Below are 24,849 nucleotides of genomic sequence, written 5' to 3' on the forward strand. Positions count from 1 at the left end.
CTCTAGGTTATCACAGAGCACCAGATTTGCATTTCCTGCCTCACATAGCAAATTACCACTGGCTATCTATTTTACACATAGTAATGTATATGTTTCAATGTTATTCTCTCAAATCATGGCATCCTCTCCTTCCCCCACTGTGTCTAAAATCTGTTCTTTATGTCTGCATCTCCTCTGCTGCCCTCTAAAAGTAGAATCATCAGTACTATCTTTCTATATTCCATATATATGCATTAATATATGATATTTATCCTTCTCTTTCTGACTTACCTCATTCTGTATAATAGGCTCTAGATTCATCTACTTCATTAGAACTGACTCAAATGCATCCCTTTTCATAGTTGTGCAATATTCCATTGTATATATGTACCACAACTTCTTTATCCATTCATCTGTCAATTGACAGCTAGATTGCTTCCATGTCCTAGCTATTGTAAATAGTCACTCAGCATAAATTCTTTAAGGGTCACCCATGTAGTAGTATGTATCAGTTCTTTATTCATTTGTATGGATAAATGGTATTCCATTGTAGTGATATAGCTCATTTTGTTCATCCACTCACTCACTAATGCACTTTCCAGTTTTTAAAAGTATTTTATTTTGCATGAAGCTTCCTTGTGGCAGAGAAAGTGAGAGCCAGAGGGTGAGAGAGAACCAGAGGGAGACAGAGAACAGCTGATGTGTTTACTATTGATGTGTTTGGCCACATCAATAGGCCACACACATTGATTGTATGATTCCATTTATTTGAAACATCAAGAATAGTAAACACATCAAGATGATGGAGGAGGTGCCTGGAAGAAGAGTTGACCTCACATGGAGCTGGGGCAGATATGACTGTTGCCACTCAAGGAGGGAGATGAGAGAAGCCAAGTTTTGGCTTCTCCGTGAAGCATACGGTTATTGATAGGAGAGTGGCATAGAACTTGAAGAGAGGCAAGGAGCTTCAGAGAACAGCCCTGGGAAGTGATCAGAGAAAGAAAGCCCAGCGGGGCTCAGAGAACAGGACTCTACTGTCGTGTCAGTCAGGACCACCTCCTGTGAGGGACGCATGCAAGTTAGACCACACAGCAGTAGTAGCTAAGAGCTTTAAGGTCCATCACCTCATTTAAGCACCACAGAAGCTCTATGGAAAAAGGAATATTACTCTTTTTCCAGGTGAGCTGGGAAGGAGGGGTGGTGAGAAATAAACCGAGCCTGGGTCCTTTCCATGTTGTAGGGGAGAGTTGGCTTCTAGCTGAAAGTTGAAATTAGGGAGTAGCCTGACCTTCAAATTTACAAAGGAGTTGGTCTCATGAAGATGGGGATAAGCACAGCGTGACCAGCATGCTCAAAGACAGAAAAGCATGGTGGGGGTGGTCCTGCATGGAGTTAATTATAATAATAATAGTAGTCTTATAGTTATTATCAGTATTTTTTAAATTAAGTTCTTGCTATGTGGCAGTATGTGTGTTAGGGCACTTGAGATGCATGATCATTATTATGAACACCATTTTGCAGATGGATTAACTATAGCTTGGAGAGGTGAAGGAGCCTCTCCGGGAAGTCCTCCCAGGTAGGGCTCATCAGAGACTGTAAATTCCTTCCCACTGGATCTTCTTCACTTTCTCCTCAAGCAGGTATGCTGCCATGTTGGGGCTAAACTACACCTCCGTGTCTGAATTCATCCTCATCGGCTTCTCCACCTTCCCTCAGCATCTCCTGCCTGTCTTCTTCCTGCTCTTCCTGCTGATGTACCTGTTCACGCTGCTGGGGAACCTGCTCATCATGGCCACCGTCTGGAGCGAGGGCAGCCTCCACACCCCCATGTACCTCTTCCTGTGTGCCCTCTCCATCTCCGAGATCCTATACACCTTCGCCATCATCCCGCGCATGCTGGCCGACCTGCTCTCCACAGACCGCTCCATCTCCTTCATGGCCTGTGCCAGCCAGATGTTCTTCTCCTTCATGTTGGGTTTCACCCACTCCTTCCTGCTCACAGTCATGGGCTATGACCGATACGTGGCCATCTGCCACCCCCTGCGCTACAACGTGCTCATGAGCCCCCGTGGCTGTGCCTGCCTGGTGGCCTGGTCTTGGGTTGGTGGCTTACTCATTGGGATGCTGGTGACATCTTCCATTTTCCACCTCACCTTCTGTGGGCTCAATGAGGTCCATCATTTCTTCTGCCATGTGCCCCCGCTAGTGAAGTTAGCCTGTGGAAACAGAGTACCAGGAGTGGCCCTGGGAGTGGGCCTAGTCTGTAGCATGGTCTTGTTGAGTTGCTTTCTCCTCATTCTCCTCTCTTACACCTTCATCGTGGCCGCCATCTTGAGGATCCCTTCAGCTGAAGGACGGCACAAAGCCTTCTCCACCTGTGCATCTCATCTTACTGTGGTCATTGTGCACTATAGCTTCGCCTCTGTCATCTATGTCAAGCTCACAGGTCTCCACTCTCAGCAAGGCAACATCTTGATAGCCATCACCTACACGATCCTCACACCTTTCCTGAGCCCCATCATATTCAGCCTCAGGAATAAGGAGCTGAAGAACGCCATGAAGAAGACCTTCCTCAGCAAACTCTATCTTTCCAGCATCTGAGTGGCCGGTGTGGAGGTGGTCAGAATATGGTGGAAAGATGAGCATACCCTCATCTGTAAAGGGGATTAATAATGACTACCCTGCATGGCTGTTGTAAAGACTGGTGTGTATGCGTGTGTGTGTGTGTGTGTGTGTGTGTGTGTGTGTGTGTGATAGCACCTATCACCTACTGAGTAGGTGCTCAATAAATATTAACTTTTCCCTCCCCCTGCCTTGGTCTCTGTGTCTGATAATTTTTATTTTAATCAAACAGCTTTATTGAGCTATAATTCACATATTGAAAGTACACAACTCAATTGGCCTTTAATATATTTATAGAGTTATACAGTTGTCACCTTAATCATTTAAAAATAGTTTTGTCACTCTGTGAAGAAACCTATGTCCCTTCCTTTCTTATCAATCACTTCCTACTTCTTCCCAATGCCCTTACCTCCCAGACTTGGGAAATGTCTTATCTGATTTGTCTGTTTTGCCTATTCTGGATATTTCATATAAATGGAATCATACACAATGTGGTCTCTTTGAGTAGATTCTTTAACTTAGCACATAGTTCAAGGTTCTTCTATGTTGTAGAATGTAGCAGAACTTCATTAATCTTTATTGCCATAAGTATGGTTAAGTATGGATGGTCTTCCCAGGCGGTGTTAGTGAGTAAAGAATACACCAGCCAATGCAGGAGACATAGGTTTGATCCCTGGGTCAGGAAGATACCCTGGAGGAGTGCATGGCAACCCTCTCCAGTATTCTTGCTTGGAGAAGACCAGGGACAGAGGAGCCTGGTGGGCTACAGTTCAAAGGGTTGCAAAGAAGTTCCACAAATCAAATCTCAATCAAAATATGTAACTCTGGGAAATCCCTGGTGATCCATTGGTTAGGACTCAGCACTTTCACTGCCAGGGCTTGGGTTCAGTCTCTGGTCAGGGAACTATGGCTGGATAGTGATAAAAGATAGAGTCAGTTCAGTTCAGTTCAGTCACTCAGTCGTGTCCGACTCTGCAACCCCATGAATCACAGCATGCCAGGCCTCCCTGTCGATCACCAACTCCCAGAGTCTACTCAAACTCATGTCCATCGAGTCGATGATGCCATCCAGCCATCTCATCCTCTGTCGTCCCCTTCTCCTCCTGCCCCCAATCTCTCCCAGCATTAGGATCTTCTCCAGTGAGACAATTCTTCGCATGAGGTGGCCAAAGTACTGGAGTTTCAGCTTGAAGCATCAGTCCTTCCAATGAATACCCAGGACTGATCTCCTCTCTAGGATGGACCGGTTGGATCTCCTTGCAGTCCAAGGGACTCTCAAGAGTCTTCTCCAACACCACAGTTCAAAAGCATCAATTTTTTGGTGTTCAGCTTTCTTCACAGTCCAACTCTCACATCCATACATGACTACTGGAAAAACCATAGCCTTGACTAGATGGACCTTTGTTGGCAAAGTTATGTGTCTGCATCTTAATATGTTATCTAGGTTGGTCATAACTTCCCTCCAAGGAGTAAGCATCTTTTAATTTCATGGCTGCAATCACCATCTGCAGTGACTTTGGAGCCCCCCAAAATAAGGTCTGACACTGTTTCCACTGCTTCCCCATCTATTTCCCATGAAGTGATGGGACCAGATGCCATGATCTTAGTTTTCTGAATGTTGAGCTGTAAGCCAACTTTTTCACTCTCCTCTTTCACTTTCAGCAAAGGTTTTTTAGTTCCTCTTCACTTTCTGCCATAAGAGTGGTGTCATCTGCATATCTGAGGTTATTGATATTTCTCCCGGCAGTCTTGATTCCAGCTTGTGCTTCTTCCACTCCAGCATTTCTCATGATGTATTCTGCATATAAGTTAAATAAGCAGGGTGACAATATACAGCCTTGACATACTCCTTTTCCTATTTGGGACCAGTCTGTTGTTTCATGTCTAGTTCTAACTGTTGCTTCCTGACCTGCATATAGGTTTCTCAAGAGGCAGGTCAGGTGGTCTGGTATTCCCATCTCTTTCAGAATTTTCCAGTTTATTGTGATCCACACAGTCAAAGGTTTTGGCATAGTCAATAAAGCAGAAATAGATGTTTTTCTGGAACTCTCTTGCTTTTTCGATGATCCAGTGGATGTTGGCAGTTTGATCTCTGGTTCCTCTGCCTTTTCTAAATCCAGCTTGAACATCTGGAAGGTCACAGTTCACGTATTGCTGAAGCCTGGCTTGGAGAATTTTGAGCATTACTTTACTAGTGTGTGAGATGAGTACAATTGTGCGGTAGTTTGAGCATTCTTTAGCATTTCCTTTCTTAGGGATTGTAATGAAAACGGACCTTTTCCAGTCCTGTGGCCACTGTTGAGTTTTCCAAATTTGCTGGCCTATTGAGTGCAGCACTTTCACAGCACCATCTTTCAGGATTTGAAATAGCTCAACTGGAATTCCATCACCTCCACTAGCTTTATTCATAGTGATGCTTCCTAAAGCCCACTTGACTTCACATTCCAGGATGTCTGGCTCTAGGTATCTGGGTCATGAAGATCTTTTTTGTACAGTTCTTCTGTGTATTCTTGCCACCTCTTCTTAATATATTCTGCTTCTGTTAGGTCCATACCATTTCTGCCCTTTATCAAACCCATCTTTGCATGAAATGTTCCTTTGGTATCTCTAATTTTCTTGAAGAGATCTCTGTTCTGGGGAGCTGGTCTCTAGCTGTGACCCTCCCGGTGGATGTCAACCATCCAGAATTTCAGGAAGTCTTTGGTTAGAAATTGGAAGCCTGTTTGCAGTTTGGTAGGGGATGCTGTCTCTGGGGCCGAGTTTGCCCCTTTTCCCTCCCCCATGCCTCCTGCCTCTGGCGGGGGATGGGCCGGTCCGCCGCCGGCTAACTCGTCTCTGGAATTGCTCAGTCTTTCTTTTGTTCTGCCAATGGCCGGCAGTGTTTTCGGTTCGCGTTCTTTTCATCGGTTAATTTTCTCTCTCTCTCTTGCTACCCCACAGTTTAAGTTGCTATCTCATGTTAGCTCCCTCTGATTGCCCTCAGGGCATTCAGGCCTGGTCTTTACCCTAAGCAATGCCGCCCGGTCCTCTCCTTTCAGCCCCCACTTGCTGGTGGCAGATCCAAGCATCTGGGGTACTTTTCTGCTGGGAGTTGCTTTTAGGCATGTAATCTGTGGGTTTTATTTATTTTTCCTCCCAGTTAGGTTGCCCTCCGAGATTTGAAAACTTCCCCAGACCCATCAGTGAGAGGGTTTCCTGGTGTTTGGAAACTTCCTCTATTACCTTCCTCTATTACTGTCCCTTCCCGGGACGGGTCTCTATCCTTAGCTCCTTTGTCTCTCTTTTTATCTTTTATATTTTGTTCTACCTCCTTTCAAAGACAATGGACTGCTTTTCTGGGCGCCTGATGGCCTCTGCTAGCGATCAGAAGTTGTTTTGTGCAGTTTGCTCAACGTTCAAATGTTCTTTCGATGAATTTGTAGGGGAGAAAGTGGTCTCCCTGTCCTATTCCTCTGCCATCTTAGATCCTCCCTGGTGAATGATGTAGGATTTTTGATCTCCGAAGAAGAAGATTTAGCTTCAGTACCAGGGACCAGGCTTGATTCTTGAAGAGATCTCTAGTCTTTCCCATTCTGTTGTTTTCCTCTATGTCTTTGCATTGATCATGGAGGAAGGCTTTCTTATCTCTCCTTGCTATTCTTTGGAACTCTGCATTCAAATGGGAATATCTTTCCTTTTCTCCTTTGCTTTTCACTTCTCTTCTTTTCACAGCTATTTGTTTTTTTTTTTTTTTTTTGATTTTTTTTTTATTATTTTTTATTTTTTTTTAATTTTTATTTATTTATTTTTTTTCCAGTGGGTTTTGTCATACATTGATATGAATCAGCCATGGATTTACATGTATTCCCAATCCCTATCCCCCCTCCCACCTCCCTCTCCACCCGATTCCTCTGGGTCTTCCCAGTGCACCAGGCCGGAGCACTTGTCTCATGCATCCCACCTGGGCTGGTGATCTGTTTCACCATAGATAGTATACATGCTGTTCTTTTGAAATATCCCACCCTCACATTCTCCCACAAAGTTCAAAAGTCTCTTCTGTATTTCTGTGTCTCTTTTTCTGTTTTGCATATAGGGTTATCGTTATCACCTTTCTAAATTCCATATATATGTGTTAGTATGCTGTAATGTTCTTTATCTTTCTGGCTTACTTCACTCTGTATAATGGGCTCCAGCTTCATCCATCTCATTAGGACTGGTTCAAATGAATTCTTTTTAATGGCTGAGTAATATTCCATGGTGTATATGTACCACAGCTTCCTTATCCATTCATCTGCTGATGGGCATCTAGGTTGCTTCCATGTCCTGGCTATTATAAACAGTGCTGCGATGAACATTGGGGTACACGTGTCTCTTTCAGATCTGGTTTCCTCAGTGTGTATGCCCAGAAGTGGGATTGCTGGGTCATATGGCAGTTCTATTTCCAGTTTTTTAAGAAATCTCCACACTGTTTTCCATAGCGGCTGTACTAGTTTGCATTCCCACCAACAGTGTAAGAGGGTTCCCTTTTCTCCACACCCTCTCCAGCATTTATTGCTTGTAGACTTTTGGATAGCAGCCATCCTGACTGGCGTGTAATGGTACCTCATTGTGGTTTTGATTTGCATTTCTCTAATAATGAGTGATGTTGAGCATCTTTTCATTTCACAGCTATTTGTAAGGCCTCCTCAGACAGCCATTTTGCTTTTTTGCATTTTTTTTTTTCATGGGGATGGTCTGGATCCCTGTCTCCTGTATAATGTCACGAACCTCTGTCCATAGTTCATCAGGCACTCTGTCTATCAGATCTAGTCCCTTAAATCTATTTCTCACTTCCACCATATAATCATAAGGGATTTGATTTAGATCATAGCTGAATGGTCTAGTGGTTTTCCCTACTTTCTTCAATAAGTACTACTCAACAGATATATACATATATATATACACACATACACATATACATATCTGTTGAGTAGTACTTAGTTTCCCCATATCTTAGCTATTGTATTATAAATAATGTTGCTATGAATATTAGGGTTCAAGCACCTTTTAAAATAAGTATTTTTGCTTTCTTTGGCTATATGCTCAACAGTGAGGTTGCTGGATCATGTGGTATTTCTATTTTTAGTTTTTGAGAAACCTCCATATCATTTTCTGTAGTGGTTACACCAACTTATATTCTCACCAAGAGTGTACTAGGGTTCCCTTTTATCTACATCCTCACTAACATTTACTATTCATAGACATTTTGATGATATTCTTCTTACAAGTGTGAGGTGATATTCACTGTGGTTTTGATTTGCAGTTCTCTGATGATTAGTGATGCTAGTAGTTTTTCACTTGCCAATTTGTCATCAATATATCTCTTTTGGAAAAATTTCTATTCAGATCATCTGCCAATTTTGAGTTGGATTCTTTTTTTACATTGAGTTGCATGAGCTATTTATAAATTTTGGATATTAACCCCTTATTGGTTATATAATTTGCAAGTATTTCTCCCACAAATTAGTTTGCCTTTTTACTTTGTCAATGATTTCCAAATCCTAAAAGATGATGCTGTGAAAGTGCTGGCTCACTATGCCAGCAAATTTGGAAAACTCAGCAGAGGCCACAGGACTGGAAAATGTCAGTATTCATTCCAGTTCCAAAGAAGGGTAGTGCCAAAGAAGTTTCAAACTATTGCACAATTGCACTCATCTCACACGTTAGCAATGTAATGATCAAAATTCTCCAAGCCACGCTTCAATAATATGTGAACCATGAACTTGCAGATGTTCAAGCTGGTTTTAGAAAAGGCAGAGGAACCAGAGATCAAGTTGCCAACGTCTGCTGGATCATTGAAAAAGCGAGAGAGTTCCAGAAAAACATCTATTTCTGCTTTATTGACTATGCCAAAGCCTTTGCCTGTGTGCATCTCAATAAACTGTGGAAAATTCTGAAAGAGATGGGAATATCAGATCACCTGACCTGCCTCTTAAGAAACGTATATGCAGGTCAGGAAGCAACAGTTAGAACTGGACATGGAACAACAGACTGGTTCCAAATAGGAAAAGGAGTATGTCAAGGCGATATATTGTCACCCTGCTTATTTAACTTATATGCAGAGTACATCATGAGAAACTCTGGGCTGGATGAAGCACAAGCTGGAATCAAGATTGCTGGCAGAAATATCAATAACCTCAGATATGCAGATGACCCCACCCTTATGGCAGAAAGTGAAGAAGAACTAAAGAGCCTTTTGATGAAAGTGAAAGAGAAGAGTGAAAAAGTTGGCTTAAAACTCAACATTCAGAAAACTAAGATCATGGCATCCGGGCCCATAACTTCATGGTACATAGATGGGGAAACACTGGAAACAGTGGTAGACTTTATTTTTTGGGACTCCAAAATCACTGCAGATGGGGACTGCAGCCATGAAATTAAAAGACACTTAATCCTTGAAAGGAAAGTTATGACCAACCTAGACAGCATATTAAAAAGCAGAGACATTACTTTGTCAACAAAGGTCCATCTAGTCAAGGCTATGGTTTTTCCAGTAGTCATGTATGGATGTGAGACCTGGACTATAAAGAAAGTTGAGCACCAAAGAACTGATGCTTTTGAACTGTGGGGTTGGAGAAGACTCTTGAGAGTCCCTTGAACTGCAAGGACATCCAGCCAGTCCATCCTAAAGGAAATCAGTCGTGAATGTTCATTGGAAGGACTGATGCTGAAGCTGAAACTCCAATACTTTGGCCACCTAATGTGAAGAGCTGAGTCATTTGAAAAGACCCTGATGTTGGGAAAGATTGAAGACAGGAGGAGAAGGGGATCACAGAGGATGAGATGGTCGGGTGGCATCACTGACTCAATGGACAAAAGTTGGAGTAAACTCTAGGAGTTGGTGACAGACAGGGAGGCCTGGCATGCCATGGGGTCACAGAGTCAGACACGACTGAGCAACTGAACTGAACTGAATGATTTCCATTGCAGTGCAAAGACTTTTACATTTAATTAGGTCCCATTTGTTTATTTTTCTTTTATTTATTCTGCTGTAGGAGGCTGAACCAAGAAAATATTGCTATGATTTAGGGCAAAGTGTGTTCTGCCTATGTTTTCTACCAAGAATTTTATGGCTTCAGATTTTACATAAAGACATTTAACCCATTATTGATTTTTAATATAGTGTTTGAGAATGTTTTAATCTCATTGTTTTACATGTAATTGTCCAGTTTTCTTGGATTGTTGTTTCTCCATTGTATATTGTAGATTGCTTTTGGTAGTATAGACTTTATAACAATATTATTCTTCTACCCATGAACATGGGATAACTTTCAATTTTTTGGTTGCATCTTCAGTTTTTTTCATGAGTGCTTTATAGTTTTCAGAGAAAAGGTCACTTACCTCTTTGGTTAAGTTTATTCCCAGGTATTTTATTCTTTTTGATTTTGGGATAAAGAAAAGCAACAGATTTCTGTATATTAGTCTTATGAGTTACAAATTTACTGAATTCACTTACTAGTTGTGATTTTTTTTTAAAGTGGTGATTTTAGGATTTTCTGTATACATAGTGACATATCATCTGCAAATCGAGAAATCTTTTCTTTTCCACTTTGGATGCTTCTATATCTTTTCCTTATCTGATTGCTGTATTTAGGATTTCCAATATTATGTCAAATAGAGGTGGCAAGAGTGGGCATCCTTGTCCTGATTCTGATTTTAGAGGAATAGTTTTCAACTTTTCATTCAGTTAAAATGTCAGCAGTGGGACTGTTCAAATGGTCTTCATTATGTTGAGATATGTTCCTTCTATACCAACTTTGATGAAAGTTTTTATCATGAATGAATGTTGAACTTTGTCAATTTTTTCTGCTACTAATGAGATAATCATGTGATTTGTATCCTCTCTTTTGTCTATGTGGTGTATCACACTGGTTGGTGTGTGGATATTGAACCATCTTTGCATCCCTGGAATTAGTCCAACTTGATAGTTATGTATAATCCTTTTTATAAATTGTTAAATTTGGTTTGCTAATATTTTTGAGGATTTTCATCTATATCATCAGGGATATTGACCTGTAACTTTCTTTTTTCCTTGTAGTGATTTTATCTGGTTTTGGTATCAGGGTAATGATGGCCTCATAGGATGAATTTGGGAGTGTTCCATCCTCTTTACTTTTTTTGCAGTATTTTGAGAAGGATAGGTATTAATTCTTCCTTATATATTTGGTTGAATTCCTCTGTGAAGCTGTTCAGTCCTAGAGATTAGTTTGTTAAACAACTGTTGGGTCAATAAAGAAACCAAAAGAAAAATTAAAAATTATCTTGAGGTGAATGAAAATGGATAACAACACAACACAACTTGGAATACAGCAAAAGTAGTTCTAAGAGAGAAGTTTATTGTGATAAACACTACAATAATAGAGAAAGAAAGATCCCAAATGAACACCTGAACTTTACATCTCAAAGAACTAGCAAAAGAACAGACAAAGCCCCAAATTAGTAGAAGGGAGGAACTAAAAAGAAATCAAAGCAGAAACAAATAAAACATAGATTAGAAAAACAATAGAAAAGATCAATGAAACTGAGAGTCGGCTCTTTGAAAAGATAAACAAAATTGACAAAAGTTTACTAGACTACTTAGGAGCAAAAAGAAGGCTCAAATAAAATAAAAAATGTAAATGCAGACATTAAAACTGATACCATAGAAATGCAAAAAACAGAAGAGACTATTACGAGCAATTATACACCAACAAATTGGACAACCTAGAAGAGATGATAAATTCCTACAAACATAAAACCTACCAAGACTGACTCATGAGAATTAGAAAATGTGAACAGATCAATAACAAGTAAAGAAATTGAACAAGCAATCAAAAATTTTGCAACAAAGAAAAGCCCAGAACCAAATGATTTCACAGGTAAATGTTACCAAAGGATCAATGCCAATCATTTTCAAACTCTTCCAAAAAGTTGAAGAGGGGATACTTCCAAACTCATTAACAATGCCAGCTTTGCCATTGTACCAAAGTCAGATAACAACAATACTAGAATAGAAAATTACTGGCCAATATCCTTGATAAATATAAATTCAAGTAATCTCAACAAAATACTAGTAAGCCAAGTTCAGAAGCATATTAAAAGAATCATAAACCAAGGGGGAGAGGCCAAGATGAAGGAGCAAATCACTTTTTCTTGGAAACAAATGCTTTATTTTCTTTTGTGCATTTCTTATGATTTAAATAATAATGACGATAAAACACTAGACATGGTCCTTGACATATGGAAAAGATCCAATTCTGGTGGCATTTCTTATTGTGTTTTGTTTATTTTATTCTTATTTTGGGGGATGGGAAAATAATATCTTCTCTTGCTAATCCATTCAAAAAGAATCATGTGCATCAGGGTCCTGACACATCCATGTGGTGCTTCCCTCCTGCCTATAGATAGAGAACACATTCTTAGGCACAGATAACGAGATGGAGTTAATCTCACTGGGTATAAATAGGAGACTAGGATGGCTTGAGAGAATGCAAGAGGGAGAAAAATTTGAGATAAATAAAGCTAGTATGCACCAAACTTCTATGGAGTGTGGGTATTTTACAGACCAGAATCATTAAAAAAGTATTATAAAGACAGACATTATTATTTCCAACCCTTCTTTCAAACTTGCCATCAGGAACTTAGGGGACAGAAGGTTCTGCAGAAGCTTCTCTTTATGGTATTCTTCAGCTCTTTATTCCTGAGGCTGAAAATGATGGGGCTAAGAACGGGGGTGAAGACTGTGTAGGTGGTGGCCAGCAGAGTGTTATTGTCCATGGAATGGGCGCCTTTGGGCTTGAGGTAGATGAGGGAGGCAAAACCGTAGTGCACGACAACTATGGTGAGGTGGGAGACACAGGTGGAGAAGGTCTTGTGCCGGCCCTCAGCAGAGGGGATCCTCAAGATGGCAGCCACGATGAAGACATAGGAGAGAAAGATTAGGAATAAGCACCCCATCAGGGCTGTAACACAAATCATGATCACACCCATGGTGACAGAGGCTGTCTCCTTCCCACAGGCCAACTTCAAGAGGGAAAGCACATGGCAGAAAAAATGGTGTATCTCCTTAGACCTACAGAAGGTGAGGTGAAAAATGATCAGGGTCACCATCATCCCCATGACTGAGCCACCAGCCCAGCAGCAGGACACAAGGCGGGCACAGTCACGGGGGCTCATGAGCACGTTGTAGCGCAGGGGGTGGCAGATGGCCACGTAGCGGTCATAGCCCATGATCATGAGCAGGAAGGAGTGGGTGAAGCCAAACGTAAAGGAGAAGAACATCTGGCTGGCACAGGCCACAAAGGTGATGGAGTGATGGGTGGACAGCATGTGAACCAGCATGTAAGGAGTGATGGCAACAGTGAACAGGATCTCGGAGATGGAGAGGGCACACAGGAAGAGGTACATGGGGGTGTGGAGGCTGTGCTCCCTCCAGACGGTGGCCATGATGAGCAGGTTCCCCAGCAGCGTGAACAGGTACATCAGCAGGTACAGCAGGAAGAAGGCAGGCAGGAGATGCTGAGGGAAGTTGGAGAAGCCAATGAGGATGAATTCAGACATCATGCTATAGTTTTGATTAGACAAGAATGCTGCATCTGGTGAGATCAGAAACAGAATGAAAGCACAATGGTTAAAACAGATTGATCACATTCAGAGGATGGAAGAACTAGTTAAATGACACCACAAGGAAGCAATCAGACAAATTCAAGGTGAATCATTCCACAGAACAATTGGTCTGGTCTCATCAATAAGCCAGGATCAAGAAAAGGATAAGGAGAAATTCAGGGGACATAACAATAATATGCAATATTGGGTACAGGATCAGATACTGATTTAGATAAGCTAGTTGTATTTTTAAGAAAATAGAGAAGATTTTGATTGTGGTATGGATAAATGATGAAGTACAAATAATATTAAGAGATTATTATTGATTAATTTTTGGTTTCTCTGGTGGCTCAGATAGTAAAGAATCTGCCTGCAGTATGGGAGACCTGGGTTTGATCCCTGGGTTGGGAAAATCCCCTGGAGGAGAGCATGGTAACCTACTCCAGAATTCTTGCTTGGAGAATCCCCATGGATAGAGGAGCCTGGTGGGCTACAATCCATGGGGTCACAAAGAGTCAGCCATGACTGAGTGACTAAGCAGAGTACACATTAATTAATCTATTAATATTTTGTTCAGTCTTATTTTTTTGTCTGTGAAGGTAAATATTAGTAGTTTAAAGGGATACTGAAAAATAAAAAGTGATGAAAGTAGAAATGACAAATTTAAAGTTCCAGCAAATAAGATTGGAGCCATGTTTTTGTTAGACTCAGCAAACAATCTTTATCAGATTCACTATTCCAAGCATAGAAAAGCATACAGGTATTCTCCCCAGTGGGACCTACTAAGACCGTGGGGCAAAACTTTCAGTTTTATTTGAAAATCGTGGATATTGGTAATTTTCTTCATTCCCCCTTTCTTCCTTCTACTCCTGATAAATAAGTAGTGATTATTAGTTTTCTGTAAGTGTTTCTTTGTTTTGACATCCATATTTCCTATACACTCTATTTATTCATGGATATCTAAAAGAACATGTGACTAAATACATAATTCAAAAATTAAAAAAAATAAAGGCATACTGAAATTTAAAAAATTCACACACATGTACACACCAAGGGACAAAGGAATATTTCATAAAGGTTGAAAGAACATTGTATCAACCTACATGTATATAATTAACCTATATGAAAATATACACTTGAATGTTAGAAATTAATATTCAACACAACTTCAGTGAAATAATTATAAAATAGAAATTGATAATCAATACTAGATAGATAAGAAATGGAAGTTGGAAAATTTAACAGAGTTCAGAAATGCAATTTGGGTGTTATTAATTATAAATGACTATAATATTCAGACATTAGCTCCTGTATATATTTAAACTCTTCACAAAACAATATTAAACATGTTTTTTCAAGTACATAGAGGACTCTATAACAAAATTTTACCTTATTTTCAGACATAGAGAAATCCTCCATCTACTTCAAAGTATAAATAATATATAGATTATAATACACTAAAGTTGGAAACCATTGGAGAAGGAATAGCTTTCCAAATCCATAAGTTAGAAGAATGTAGTATTAACCTCTTGCTTCAGTAGTAAGTCATAAAATAAATGAAGAGATATTTATAAAAAATAATTTAAGCATAACATGTCAATTAACAAAACAACTAAAACATACCTTGAGGGGAATATGCAATTTTATATATTAAGAAATATATATATATATATGTATATATATACATATAGAAACTTTACCCAAAAAAGTATGCTTACTACAACTAAAACCAAGTGTTGAAAATTAATAGGATAGAAACAGGAGAAAATGCCAATGAGAAAGCATAAAATTAAAATTGGGAGACAACTACAGAAATATGGATATTTAAAATGAATAAAAATGGTAAGAAAAATGTAAGTTAAGAAATTGAAATAAAAGATGAATAAATTCTCAGAAACATAAAATTCCAAAACTGGTGCAAAAAAGAAAAATAGAGACCCTGGGTATTCAAAAACATTCTAAAGAAATTGGAATGTTAAAAGTCTTCCCCTTCCTATAACTATCAGCCCCAGTGGGTTTATGAATGTGCACTCATATACCTTTTAGGAACAATTGATTAATAATCTTATACATGTTCTTCAAATAAAAGAAAAAATGGAAAAAATGGAAACTGCTGAGCTCATTTCATCAGGTTAATGCAATCTTGATTCTAAAACCGGGCAAAAATGTTATAAGAAATGACAGTTACTTGCTCACTTTACTTGTCAGTTTTTGATTTTGAAATCTATGACATCACCTAATCAATGAAATGATGTATTAAAATTAGTAAATTATGATCAAGTGGTGTTGATTGACATGAATGACAAAATGGTTTAGCATCATGTGGTTCACATAAATAAATTGAAAAAAATAATGTAAGTATTTTGACCAAGGAAAAAATGTATTTTCTTAACTTCAACTTCTATTTCTATTTCTGATATTTTAAATGTCCATGTAATGATTGCCTGTAATGTGGGAGACCTGAGTTCTATCCCTGGGTCAGGAAGATCTCCTGGAGAAGAGAATGGCAACCCACTCCAGTATTCTTGCCTGGAGAATCCTATGGACAGAGGAGCCTGCAGGCTACAGTCCATGGGGTTGCTAAGAGTCAGACAGGATTGAGCAACTAACACTTCCTTACCTTACTTTAGGTGTACAACATAATGATTTCACATATGTTTGTCTATTTATGATTTTTTAAAGCCCCTTTGCAACATGAAACAGAAGGGGAATTTCTTAGCTAGATAAAGAATGCATCCTACAAAACTAGCAAATAGTATACTATGTGGGGACCTTTACATACATTATTTTATAATCAGGAAGAAGCCAAGGATACTCACTGTCTCTGCTGGTCTTTAACATGAAACTGAAAGTCATGAGTGGGGCCACAAGGAAAGAGAGGAAGCAGATATGGAAAGATTGAAGTGATAAGAACTGATCACCTGTTTGGAAAGATTAGAGAATCAAGATGTAATACGTTAGAATTAGGAGAGTGCAGTGATGCAGAAGGCAAGATTAGTTTCCCAAAACCACAATATTTCTTGTGCCCTTAAATCAGTAGTTATCAATAAAAATTTAGATTTTAAGTAAAAAGTAAGGCAACAGTCTCAACTGACATAGATGATATAGAAACAGTTCTCAAGCATTTTGGCCTCAGGATTCCTTTATGCTAAAAAATTTTTGAGGCTCCTAAAAGGCATTTGTTTAGGTGGAATGTAATTATCAGTTTTTACCATATTAGATATTAAAACTAGAATCTTTAAAAATATTCAGTAATTCAGTTCAGTAGCTCAGTCGTGTCCAACTCTTTGCGACCCAGAGACATTACTTTGTCAACAAAGTCCATCTAGTCAAGGCTATGGTTTTTCCAGTAGTCATGTATGGATGTGAGAGTTGGACTATAAGGAAAGCTGAGAGCTGGAGAATTGATGCTTTTGAACCGTGGTGTTGGAGAAGACTCTTGAGAGTCCCTTGGACTGCAAGGAGAGCCAACCAGTCCATCCTAAAGGAGATCAGTCCTGGGTGTTCATTGGAAGGACTGATGCTGAAGCTGAAACTCCAATACTTTGGCCACCTGATGTGAAGAGCTGACTCACTACAAAAGACCCTGATGCTGGGAAAGATTGAGGGCAGAAGGAGAAGGGGACGACAGAGGATGAGATGGTTGGATGGCATCACCGACTCAATGGACATGGGTTTGGGTGGACTCTGGGAGTTGGTGATGGACAGGGAGGCCTGGTGTGCTGCGGTTCACGGGGTCGCAAAGAGTTGGACATGACTGAGCGGCTGAACTGAACTGAGACTGCAGCATGCCAGGCCTCCCTGTCCATCACCAACTCCCGGAGTTTGCTCAAACTCGTGTCCTTCGAGTTGGTGATGCCATCCAACCATCTCATCCTTTGTCGTCTCCTTCTTCTCCCACCTTCAGTCTTTCCCAGCATCAGGGTCTTTTCCAATGAGTCAGCTCTTCGCATCAGGTGGCCAAAGTATTGCAGTTTCAGCTTCAGCATCAGTTCTTCCAATGAATATTCACGACTGATTTCCTTTAGGATGGACTGGTTGGATCTCCTTGCAATCCAAGGGACTCTCAAGAGTCTTCTCCAACACCACAGTTCAAAAGCATCAATTCTCCGGCACTCAACTTTCTTTATAGTCCAGCTCTCACATCCATACATGACTACTGGAAAAACCATAACTTTGACTAGATGGACCTTTGTCTGCATTCAGTAATTAGTACACTTTAAAATCAATAATAAATCTATTGCATGTTAACATTAGTAAGATATTTATACAAGGTGATTACAATGTTCAAAAACATTTAGTGAGAAGAGTGGTCTTTTATTATGTGTTTGAAAATATATCTAGTGTCTGCCTTGATAGAAAACAACCTAATGCTCATATCTATTTCTTCATTTAGTCTGTGATAACATATTGTTTGAACTTGCCTGGTGGCTCAGATGGTAATTGGGCTTCTCTGGTGGCTCAGATGGGAAAAAAATCTGCCTTCAGTGCAGGAGACCTGGGTTTGATCCCTGGGTCAGAAAGATCCCCTGGAGAAGGGGATGTCTACCCACTCCAGTATTCTTGCCTGGAGAATTCCATGAAAAGAGGAGCCTTGCAGTGTTTTAGTTAAAGTATATGATTAAAACACATCCACACATGTAATTGGTAAAATAAGGACCTAATGACCTAAAGACCCCAGGAAATATCTCTGGGATCCCTAGGAATTCTCACCTTGCTTTGAAAAGCACTGTAATTACAATATCTAGAAATCAACATAAATATGCAATATATCCAAAGACTTTAAAGCATTAATAACAATGTAGAAGGTGATCTGAATATTTGAAAACAGTCTACTCCCCTGAATGAGTTGAGCTAATATTATCATGATGTCAATTTTTCCTAAATTATGTTACACTAGCAATTCCAGGGAATTGATTGTGAATGTGATAAAACTTGCCTAAAATTTCTTCTGAGAATTAAATCAATATAAAACTATAACAAACTTTTAAGAATCGAGTAAACAGGACAGGTATATCCTCCTGGATAATGAGACACATTATAGAGTCATAGTCATTTTTTAAAGTGTGATCCTGGATTAAATAGACACAGATTAAATTGATTCTATATCTAAGAAAATACCTCTGTATGGTTCCAAACTTAATGTATATAAAGGTGGGAGCACAAATCAATGGGAAAATGTAAGATTGCTTGCTACCTTCTGGTGGGGAAAAATGTTCATTTTAGGAAGCAAAGTAAATCTGAATATCTGCCCAAGAACACATGCAAAAGTGGAATCCAGATAGATTCAAGACACATCTATGAATTACCAACTATACATCTAATAGGATAGAGTACAAGAGAATTGAGGAGGCATGGCAACCCACTCCAGTATTCTTGCCATATTCTTGCTTGGAGAATCCCCTGGACAGAGGAGCCTGGCGGCTGCAGTCCTTGGGGCTGCAAAGAGTCAGACAGGACTGAAGCGACTTAGCATGCACTCACTCAAGAGAGTTACTTTTTTGATTTTAAAAAGCACAAAATTTAGGTGATAAAAAAAAAAAGACACGGAAACATCAACATTAAGGACTTTTGTTTCACAAACAAAATTATGGGTAAAGTTATCAGGCAGATGAAACTTTGTGAAAAGTAATTTTCACTGTGGCAAAACTGTCGATGGAATGCTATCTAGAAAAATGAACAAAGAGTAAGAATCTCAGTACAGGTATGAGCAGAGAAATCATGGAAAGAGTTACACAGGCAGATGGAAAAATGCCCAGTAAAAAGGAACATGGGGAAGGAGGAAGGTAGGAAGAGAGGGAGGGGTGATGGAATTTCATCGTATAACTCTTCAGTTCCCCAAATTAGAAAATGCTGTGTTGACTGGATTATGGGGAGAAAGGAATACTCTTGCAATGCTGGTGAGAATGTAGAATGATGAAAATTCAGGATATACATGCTCTGTACACCAGCAAATTTGGTCCTAAGTGCTTGTGTTGATTTCTCAGACCTATTTATAGGGGAGCATTTAAGAGTTTGTCCCTTGTAGCATTGCTGTAGTGGGGGAATTGGGGAGAGGGGAGGTAAAAATTGGTTGCAAACATTGGAGCCTCAAACAGGTGTTAGATATACACATAGCAGTATAAAGTGATTTAAAAAATAATATTGAGTGAATGAAGCGAGGACCAGGATCAACTCTCTACCACAATCCCTTTTGGGCACATTAAAAATTTAGTACATGAAACTACTCTGTATTAAACCAGAATAGTGAATGCATGTCATTACATACTTGTCAAACTCATTGAATGTACAGAGAAGGAGTGAAGCTTAATGTGAACTTGGACTTTGGTTAATTATAACATATCTCTATTGGTTGATAAATTGTAAAAAATGGACCACACGATGCAAGATGTAAAGATAGAGAAAACTGTGTGCTGGCAGAGGAAGTTAAGCGGGAACCTGCTATAATATCTGATCAGTATTTCTATAAACCTAAAACTCCTATAATAAAATGAAGCCCATTAATTTAAGAAATTAAAAAATTAATTTAAAGGATGTATACAAACTTGTCAAAATGTCTATAAATCAAAGGGTACTCATGAAGTATTTTAAAGTGTTTGTCGAAACAAAAAGGCAATGGGATGAAAGAAAGGGAATTAATTCATGAAATATGAGGAGGACCTCACACAAACCAATGATGATCAAAAGCCAAAAACTAGAAATATCATTACTCAAACCTCTGCACCTGTCATAAAATTAGAAGACAATTTCACGAATAATTTGAGCCACATTGCTATCCAGAGCTCCTGAACAGAGCTCTGAGACAGCTCTCCCATCCCTGACATAATGACCCCTAGTCATTTCATTAGGACATCGTCTCTAAGAATCCCGCACAGTAGCGGTCATCTGGAACTTGGAGGAGACAGAATCATCTGGACAGTGAGGAACTGGGCAGGAGTTGGGGGTGCTCCTTATGAGGAAGACTGCATTTGGGACATGAAAAACACATCCTCTGACCACCTAATTAAGCTCCCCACCCAGAAGCCAAGACACTGGCATCAACTGCCTTCCATGCTTCATCCCTCCCTTCACTCAGCATTCTCTTTCCCTACCAAGTGGTTCTGGGTTTCTCCAGCTCCTCTGCATCCTTATGGCTCCATCTCCCTTTTCCTAGACCACTGCCCCAGGTTCCTCCCATGTCTCCTTCTCTGGTCCCACTCTACTCTGACTTCTAGCGTGAATTTTCTGAAATATGCACAGGGTCTGCAGTCATCAGGCTCAGGGTTCAAACTCAAAGAACTTTGCAGTGTTGGTCCACCCCTCCCCAACTGACAGTACACAGAGAGCTGCCTTCAGTGGGTCCATGAAATTCACCCAAGGGCTTAGGTACTGGTGCTCAGTTGCGTCTGATGCTTTGCAACCCTTGGACTGTAGCCTGCCAAGTTCCTCTGTCCATGGCATTTTTCAGGCAAGAATACTGGAGTGGGTTGCCATTTCCTTCTCCAGGGGATTTTCTCTACCCAGGGATCGATCCCGCATCTCCTGTGGCTCCTGCATTGCAGGCAGCTTCTTTACCTGCTAAGCCATCAGGGAAGTCCACATAAGGGCTTAAAGTTTACCTAAGAAATGTAGTTATCACTGGCTGAGACACTGTGTTGCTCCTTCTAATCTGGTTTGTTGTCATCCTTCTGTACTTGGTACATCACCAGCTGACCCCATTCTAAACTCGTGGTCTCTGACCCCAGTGGAGGACTTAGTCCCTCTGGTAACCACACAACACAGTTCCCCCCAGGAGGCTGATTCAACCTCCACTCTCTTCTCTAGCCCCTACCTCACCCCTACAGTCTACCTTTGCACCTCCTGCATGGTGGAACACCACGGTTATTCAGGCTGGCCTCCCCCATCTTCTCTAACAGGTGGACAGAATTCTGTCTCCTTTGGTCTCATGGAGGAGTGTTGGTGCACTGGTGCTGAGCAAACATCAGACACGTCACAGGAGTGAAGCCTGCTCACCCTTCTGTCTCCTCCAGAGCTCCCCCTCCAGGTTAGCAGGGACCACTCTGGGCCAGAGGAGGACAGAACAACAAAGACAAAATAGCCTAGAGCAGGATTTCTCAGCTTTAGCACTAGTGATGTTTGTTTCTGTTTTGCACACTTTAAACTTCTTATTTTGGATTGGGGTATAGCCAATTAACAATGTTGTGGTAATTTCAGGGGAACAGCGAATGAATTCAGCCATGCACATACATGTATCCATTCTCCCCCAAGGGCTTCCTTGGTGGTCTAGATGGTAAAGAATCAGCCCACAGTACGGGAGACCCAGGTTCAGTACCTGGGTTGGGAAGATCCCCTGGAGAAGGAAATGGCTACACACTCCAGGATTCTTGCCTGGAGAATTCCATGGAGAGAGAAGCCTGGTGGGCTACAGTCCATGAGGTCGCAGAGTTGGACACAACTGAGCAACTAACACATTCGCTTTTGCTTTCACTGGCTTCAATTCACCAGAGGCCCATAGCATCCTCTCCCCACCATAAATTCTGATGACCAAAGAGCTTCAGATTTGTCCAGATGTCCACCATGGGGCAGAATCACCCTGGCTTGACAACTGCTGACCTAGAAGCTGCAAAGTACACTTAAGGTAAGCGAGAAGAAGAGACCCAGAATGGGCAAAATGAGAAGACCCCGAGCAGCTTTCCAAGACCAAGCTCCTCTCTTACTGCTCTTTTCCCCAGCCCCGATCTCATCCCCAGGCTGAGAAGCACTGCTCACAATGGTAGATTCTGCTTCTGTAGATTTCTGTCCTGGTTTCCTTCTGCCTGGGCTGCCCCTTCCAAGAAATGGTCAGTAGGGGTGAGCAGAAGCTCTCCTGCTTGTTGCTGTCGGCAGCATCCACAGGCAGGTGTGGAGTGAGACCTAGAAGCTCCCCAACGTGATATGCAGTGTGTTTTATCCCTGCTGCAGCCTCCAGCAGGCTGTTCCCAAGAGCATCTTCATGGAACCAACTGCAAGGGCAGTCCTCAGGGTCTGGAGAGGCTGAGCGGGACCTCAGCGGGAGCTTCTGGGATCTTCAGTCTCAACTATTCACACACAACAGAGATTCCCTGCTGCCTCTCTCTGCCCAGTGTGATGGCAGCTCCTGCTGAGGGCTCAGCGCTCAGTCTTGGGGGATACAGGGCTGGATCCAGATGTCCTCAACCCCTTGGGGGTAAAGAAAGGGTCAGAGGGAATTCAGGAACTGGAAGAGCCCAGAGTAAGAATCCATGGCTGTGCCTTTGGGTAAGGCCAGTTGGAAAGCTATCCAGAATAAGGGTACTTTGGAGCTGGCTCCTAGGGAGTGGTTCTCTTGCGTAAGGTAAGTGCTCAATGTCTTCTAGCCACACTGGAAAGCCCCACCTCTCCTCTCCATCTAGCTCTGCCCTATCCCTGTTGTCCTGGTGATCCAGGTTGGAAAGTCTTGTTACTGAGTCCAAGTGCGCTCTGGACTATCACCGCACATAAGCCAATGAATCCTAGAGACGGGGTGTTGAGACAAGGAAGAGACTTTAATTGGGGAGCCGGCAGACCCAGAAGATGGCAGTCTAGCACCTCAAAATAACCATCTTATTGGGGTCTGGATGCCAGGTTCTTTTACAGATTAGAGATGGGATGTGAGGAAGCAAAGTAAAAAGGCCATTAATCTTGTAAACTTCTCCTAGAATGACAAGCCTCTGGCAGGGGATGTGTTAATTTTTTCCTTCCTACCATCCACAGGTGGGCAGGACTCTGAAAAAACGCACTTTAGTTTAACAGTCCGGCAGAGGGGCAGGATTCTCTGAGGCAAACCATTCTGTATGATTATAATAACAAAAGCAATGAAAGCAAGTCAAAGAAACAGTTCCAACGTGGAGTCAGAATTGGCTTCCTCCCTGCAGCAGTCTGACATTAGCATAAGACTCTTTATGCTAATATAAAACATAAACATAAACATAAAATATAAACACTTGATCTTTTGGTCTTTATCCCTGGTTCCTGTCTCTCAGTTCTGGAAACTGTTAGTATCTCAGGAGTGATCAAAGTGTCTTTTTTTATACTGCTGAGATGACTAGTAACTGGAGGCCCCAAGGTAGCTTTCTGGGGATGGTCTCCAGAAAGATCAAGGCAAGGTTAAAAGGTTGAAACTTTTACCCCAACTCCCTTAGACCTCCAGAACCAGGAGAAGAGCTACAGATGAGTTAGGCACCAAAGGTCAAGGATTTAATCAATCATGACTCTGTGATAAAACCTTTATAGAAACTCCCTAAACAACAGGATATGGAGAGTTTCTAGGAGACAGTTTCTAGGTGGTGAACATAGGAAGGTGCTAGGAAGGTGTGGTGAATCCGGAGAAGGATGGAAACTCTTCACTCCTTACCTTGGAATTTGTCCTATGCTTCCCTTCCATTTGTCTGTGCTTAAGTTGCATCTTCAATAACAAACTAGTACCTAGGTGGCCCGGTGGTAAAGAATCTGCCTAACAATGCAGGAGACATAGATTTGATCCCTGGGTCCAGAAGATCCCCTGGAGAAGGAAGTGGAAACCCACTCCCATATTTTTGCCTGGAGAATCCCATGGACAGAGGAGCCTGGCAGGCTCTTTGTGATCCTATACATTGTAGGAATTCTGACACCAACTCCAGGTGGTTGCATGTGCATGTGTGTGCTCAGTCCCTCAGCTGTGTCTGATTCTTTGCAAGCCTATCAACTGTCGCCCACCAGACTCCTCTGTCCATGGGATTTTCCAGGCAAGAAGACTGGAGTGGGTTGCCATTTCCTACTCCAGGAGATCTTCCCAATCCAGGGATTGAACCCCTGTCTCAGTGTCAGAATTGAACCATAGGACACCATTGGTGTCCAGAGCGTTTGGAGAACTGATCCTTAGTGTAGAGATAGAAGCCACACATTTAACGTTATGTGTTCAGCAACACTGTCTGCTCAGCCTCTGTAATCAGCCTCAAATCTGGCCACTCAACTCATGCAGGATGCCCTCAGCTATCTCCCCTCCACCTCTCTGCACCACTCTCTACATCTCCCCACATCCACTCCTGCCCCAGCAGCTTACTCCCCTCATAGCATTCAGAAAGAGCTCTCCACAAAGAAGAATCTGATACTGCTGCTTGTGCTGGAAACCAACCGCTTGGTACAAACACCTTGGAAAACTGACTGGCAGTATCTATTGCAGGTGAATTGTAGATCTTCGCTATGATTGAGTAATCTAGGTACAGACTCAAGAGAACGACATATAAGTATCATCCACTAAAGGACATGTTCTAAACCTTCATAGCAATGCCATTGATAGGAACCCCAGAGTGTAAACAACCCAAACGTCTATGAATATGTTCATATCATAGAGTATCGTACAACTATTTTTTTGTAAGTGTATTTAAAATATTTACAGGCAAAACAGGGGTTTAATATATTTATATATTAGAAAACAATCACTGAAATAAGATCAGTTACCATGTGTTAGCTCTTCATATTTTCTTTTAGCCTCTCCACATGCTTTGTAATCCACTGGGCTTCCCAGATGGCACTAGTGGTAAAGAATCCACTTACCAGTGCAGGAGATGCAAGAGACATGGATCCGATCCCTGGATAGGAAAGATCCTCTGGAAAGAAATGGCAACCCACTCCAGTATTCTTGCCTGGAAA

The 24,849-nt window shown here is 41.2% G+C and overlaps 2 protein-coding genes across 2 annotated transcripts; one reads left to right on the forward strand and one right to left on the reverse strand.

The window, feature by feature from the left end:
• Positions 1 to 1,629: 1,629 nt before the first annotated feature.
• Positions 1,630 to 2,580, forward strand: LOC122700908 (olfactory receptor 10H2-like). The gene has a single exon (XM_043913941.1). The coding sequence runs from the start codon at positions 1,630 to 1,632 to the stop codon at positions 2,578 to 2,580; it is 951 nt and encodes a 316-aa protein (XP_043769876.1).
• Positions 2,581 to 12,231: 9,651 nt separating this feature from the next.
• Positions 12,232 to 13,181, reverse strand: LOC122700883 (olfactory receptor 10H4-like). The gene has a single exon (XM_043913913.1). It carries the CDS (start codon positions 13,159 to 13,161, stop codon positions 12,232 to 12,234), a length of 930 nt encoding a protein of 309 aa, XP_043769848.1. The 5' UTR covers positions 13,162 to 13,181.
• Positions 13,182 to 24,849: the final 11,668 nt, after the last annotated feature.

This window comes from Cervus elaphus, chromosome 9 (genome assembly GCF_910594005.1).
Source record: "Cervus elaphus chromosome 9, mCerEla1.1, whole genome shotgun sequence".
Taxonomy (NCBI): Eukaryota; Metazoa; Chordata; class Mammalia; order Artiodactyla; family Cervidae; genus Cervus; species Cervus elaphus.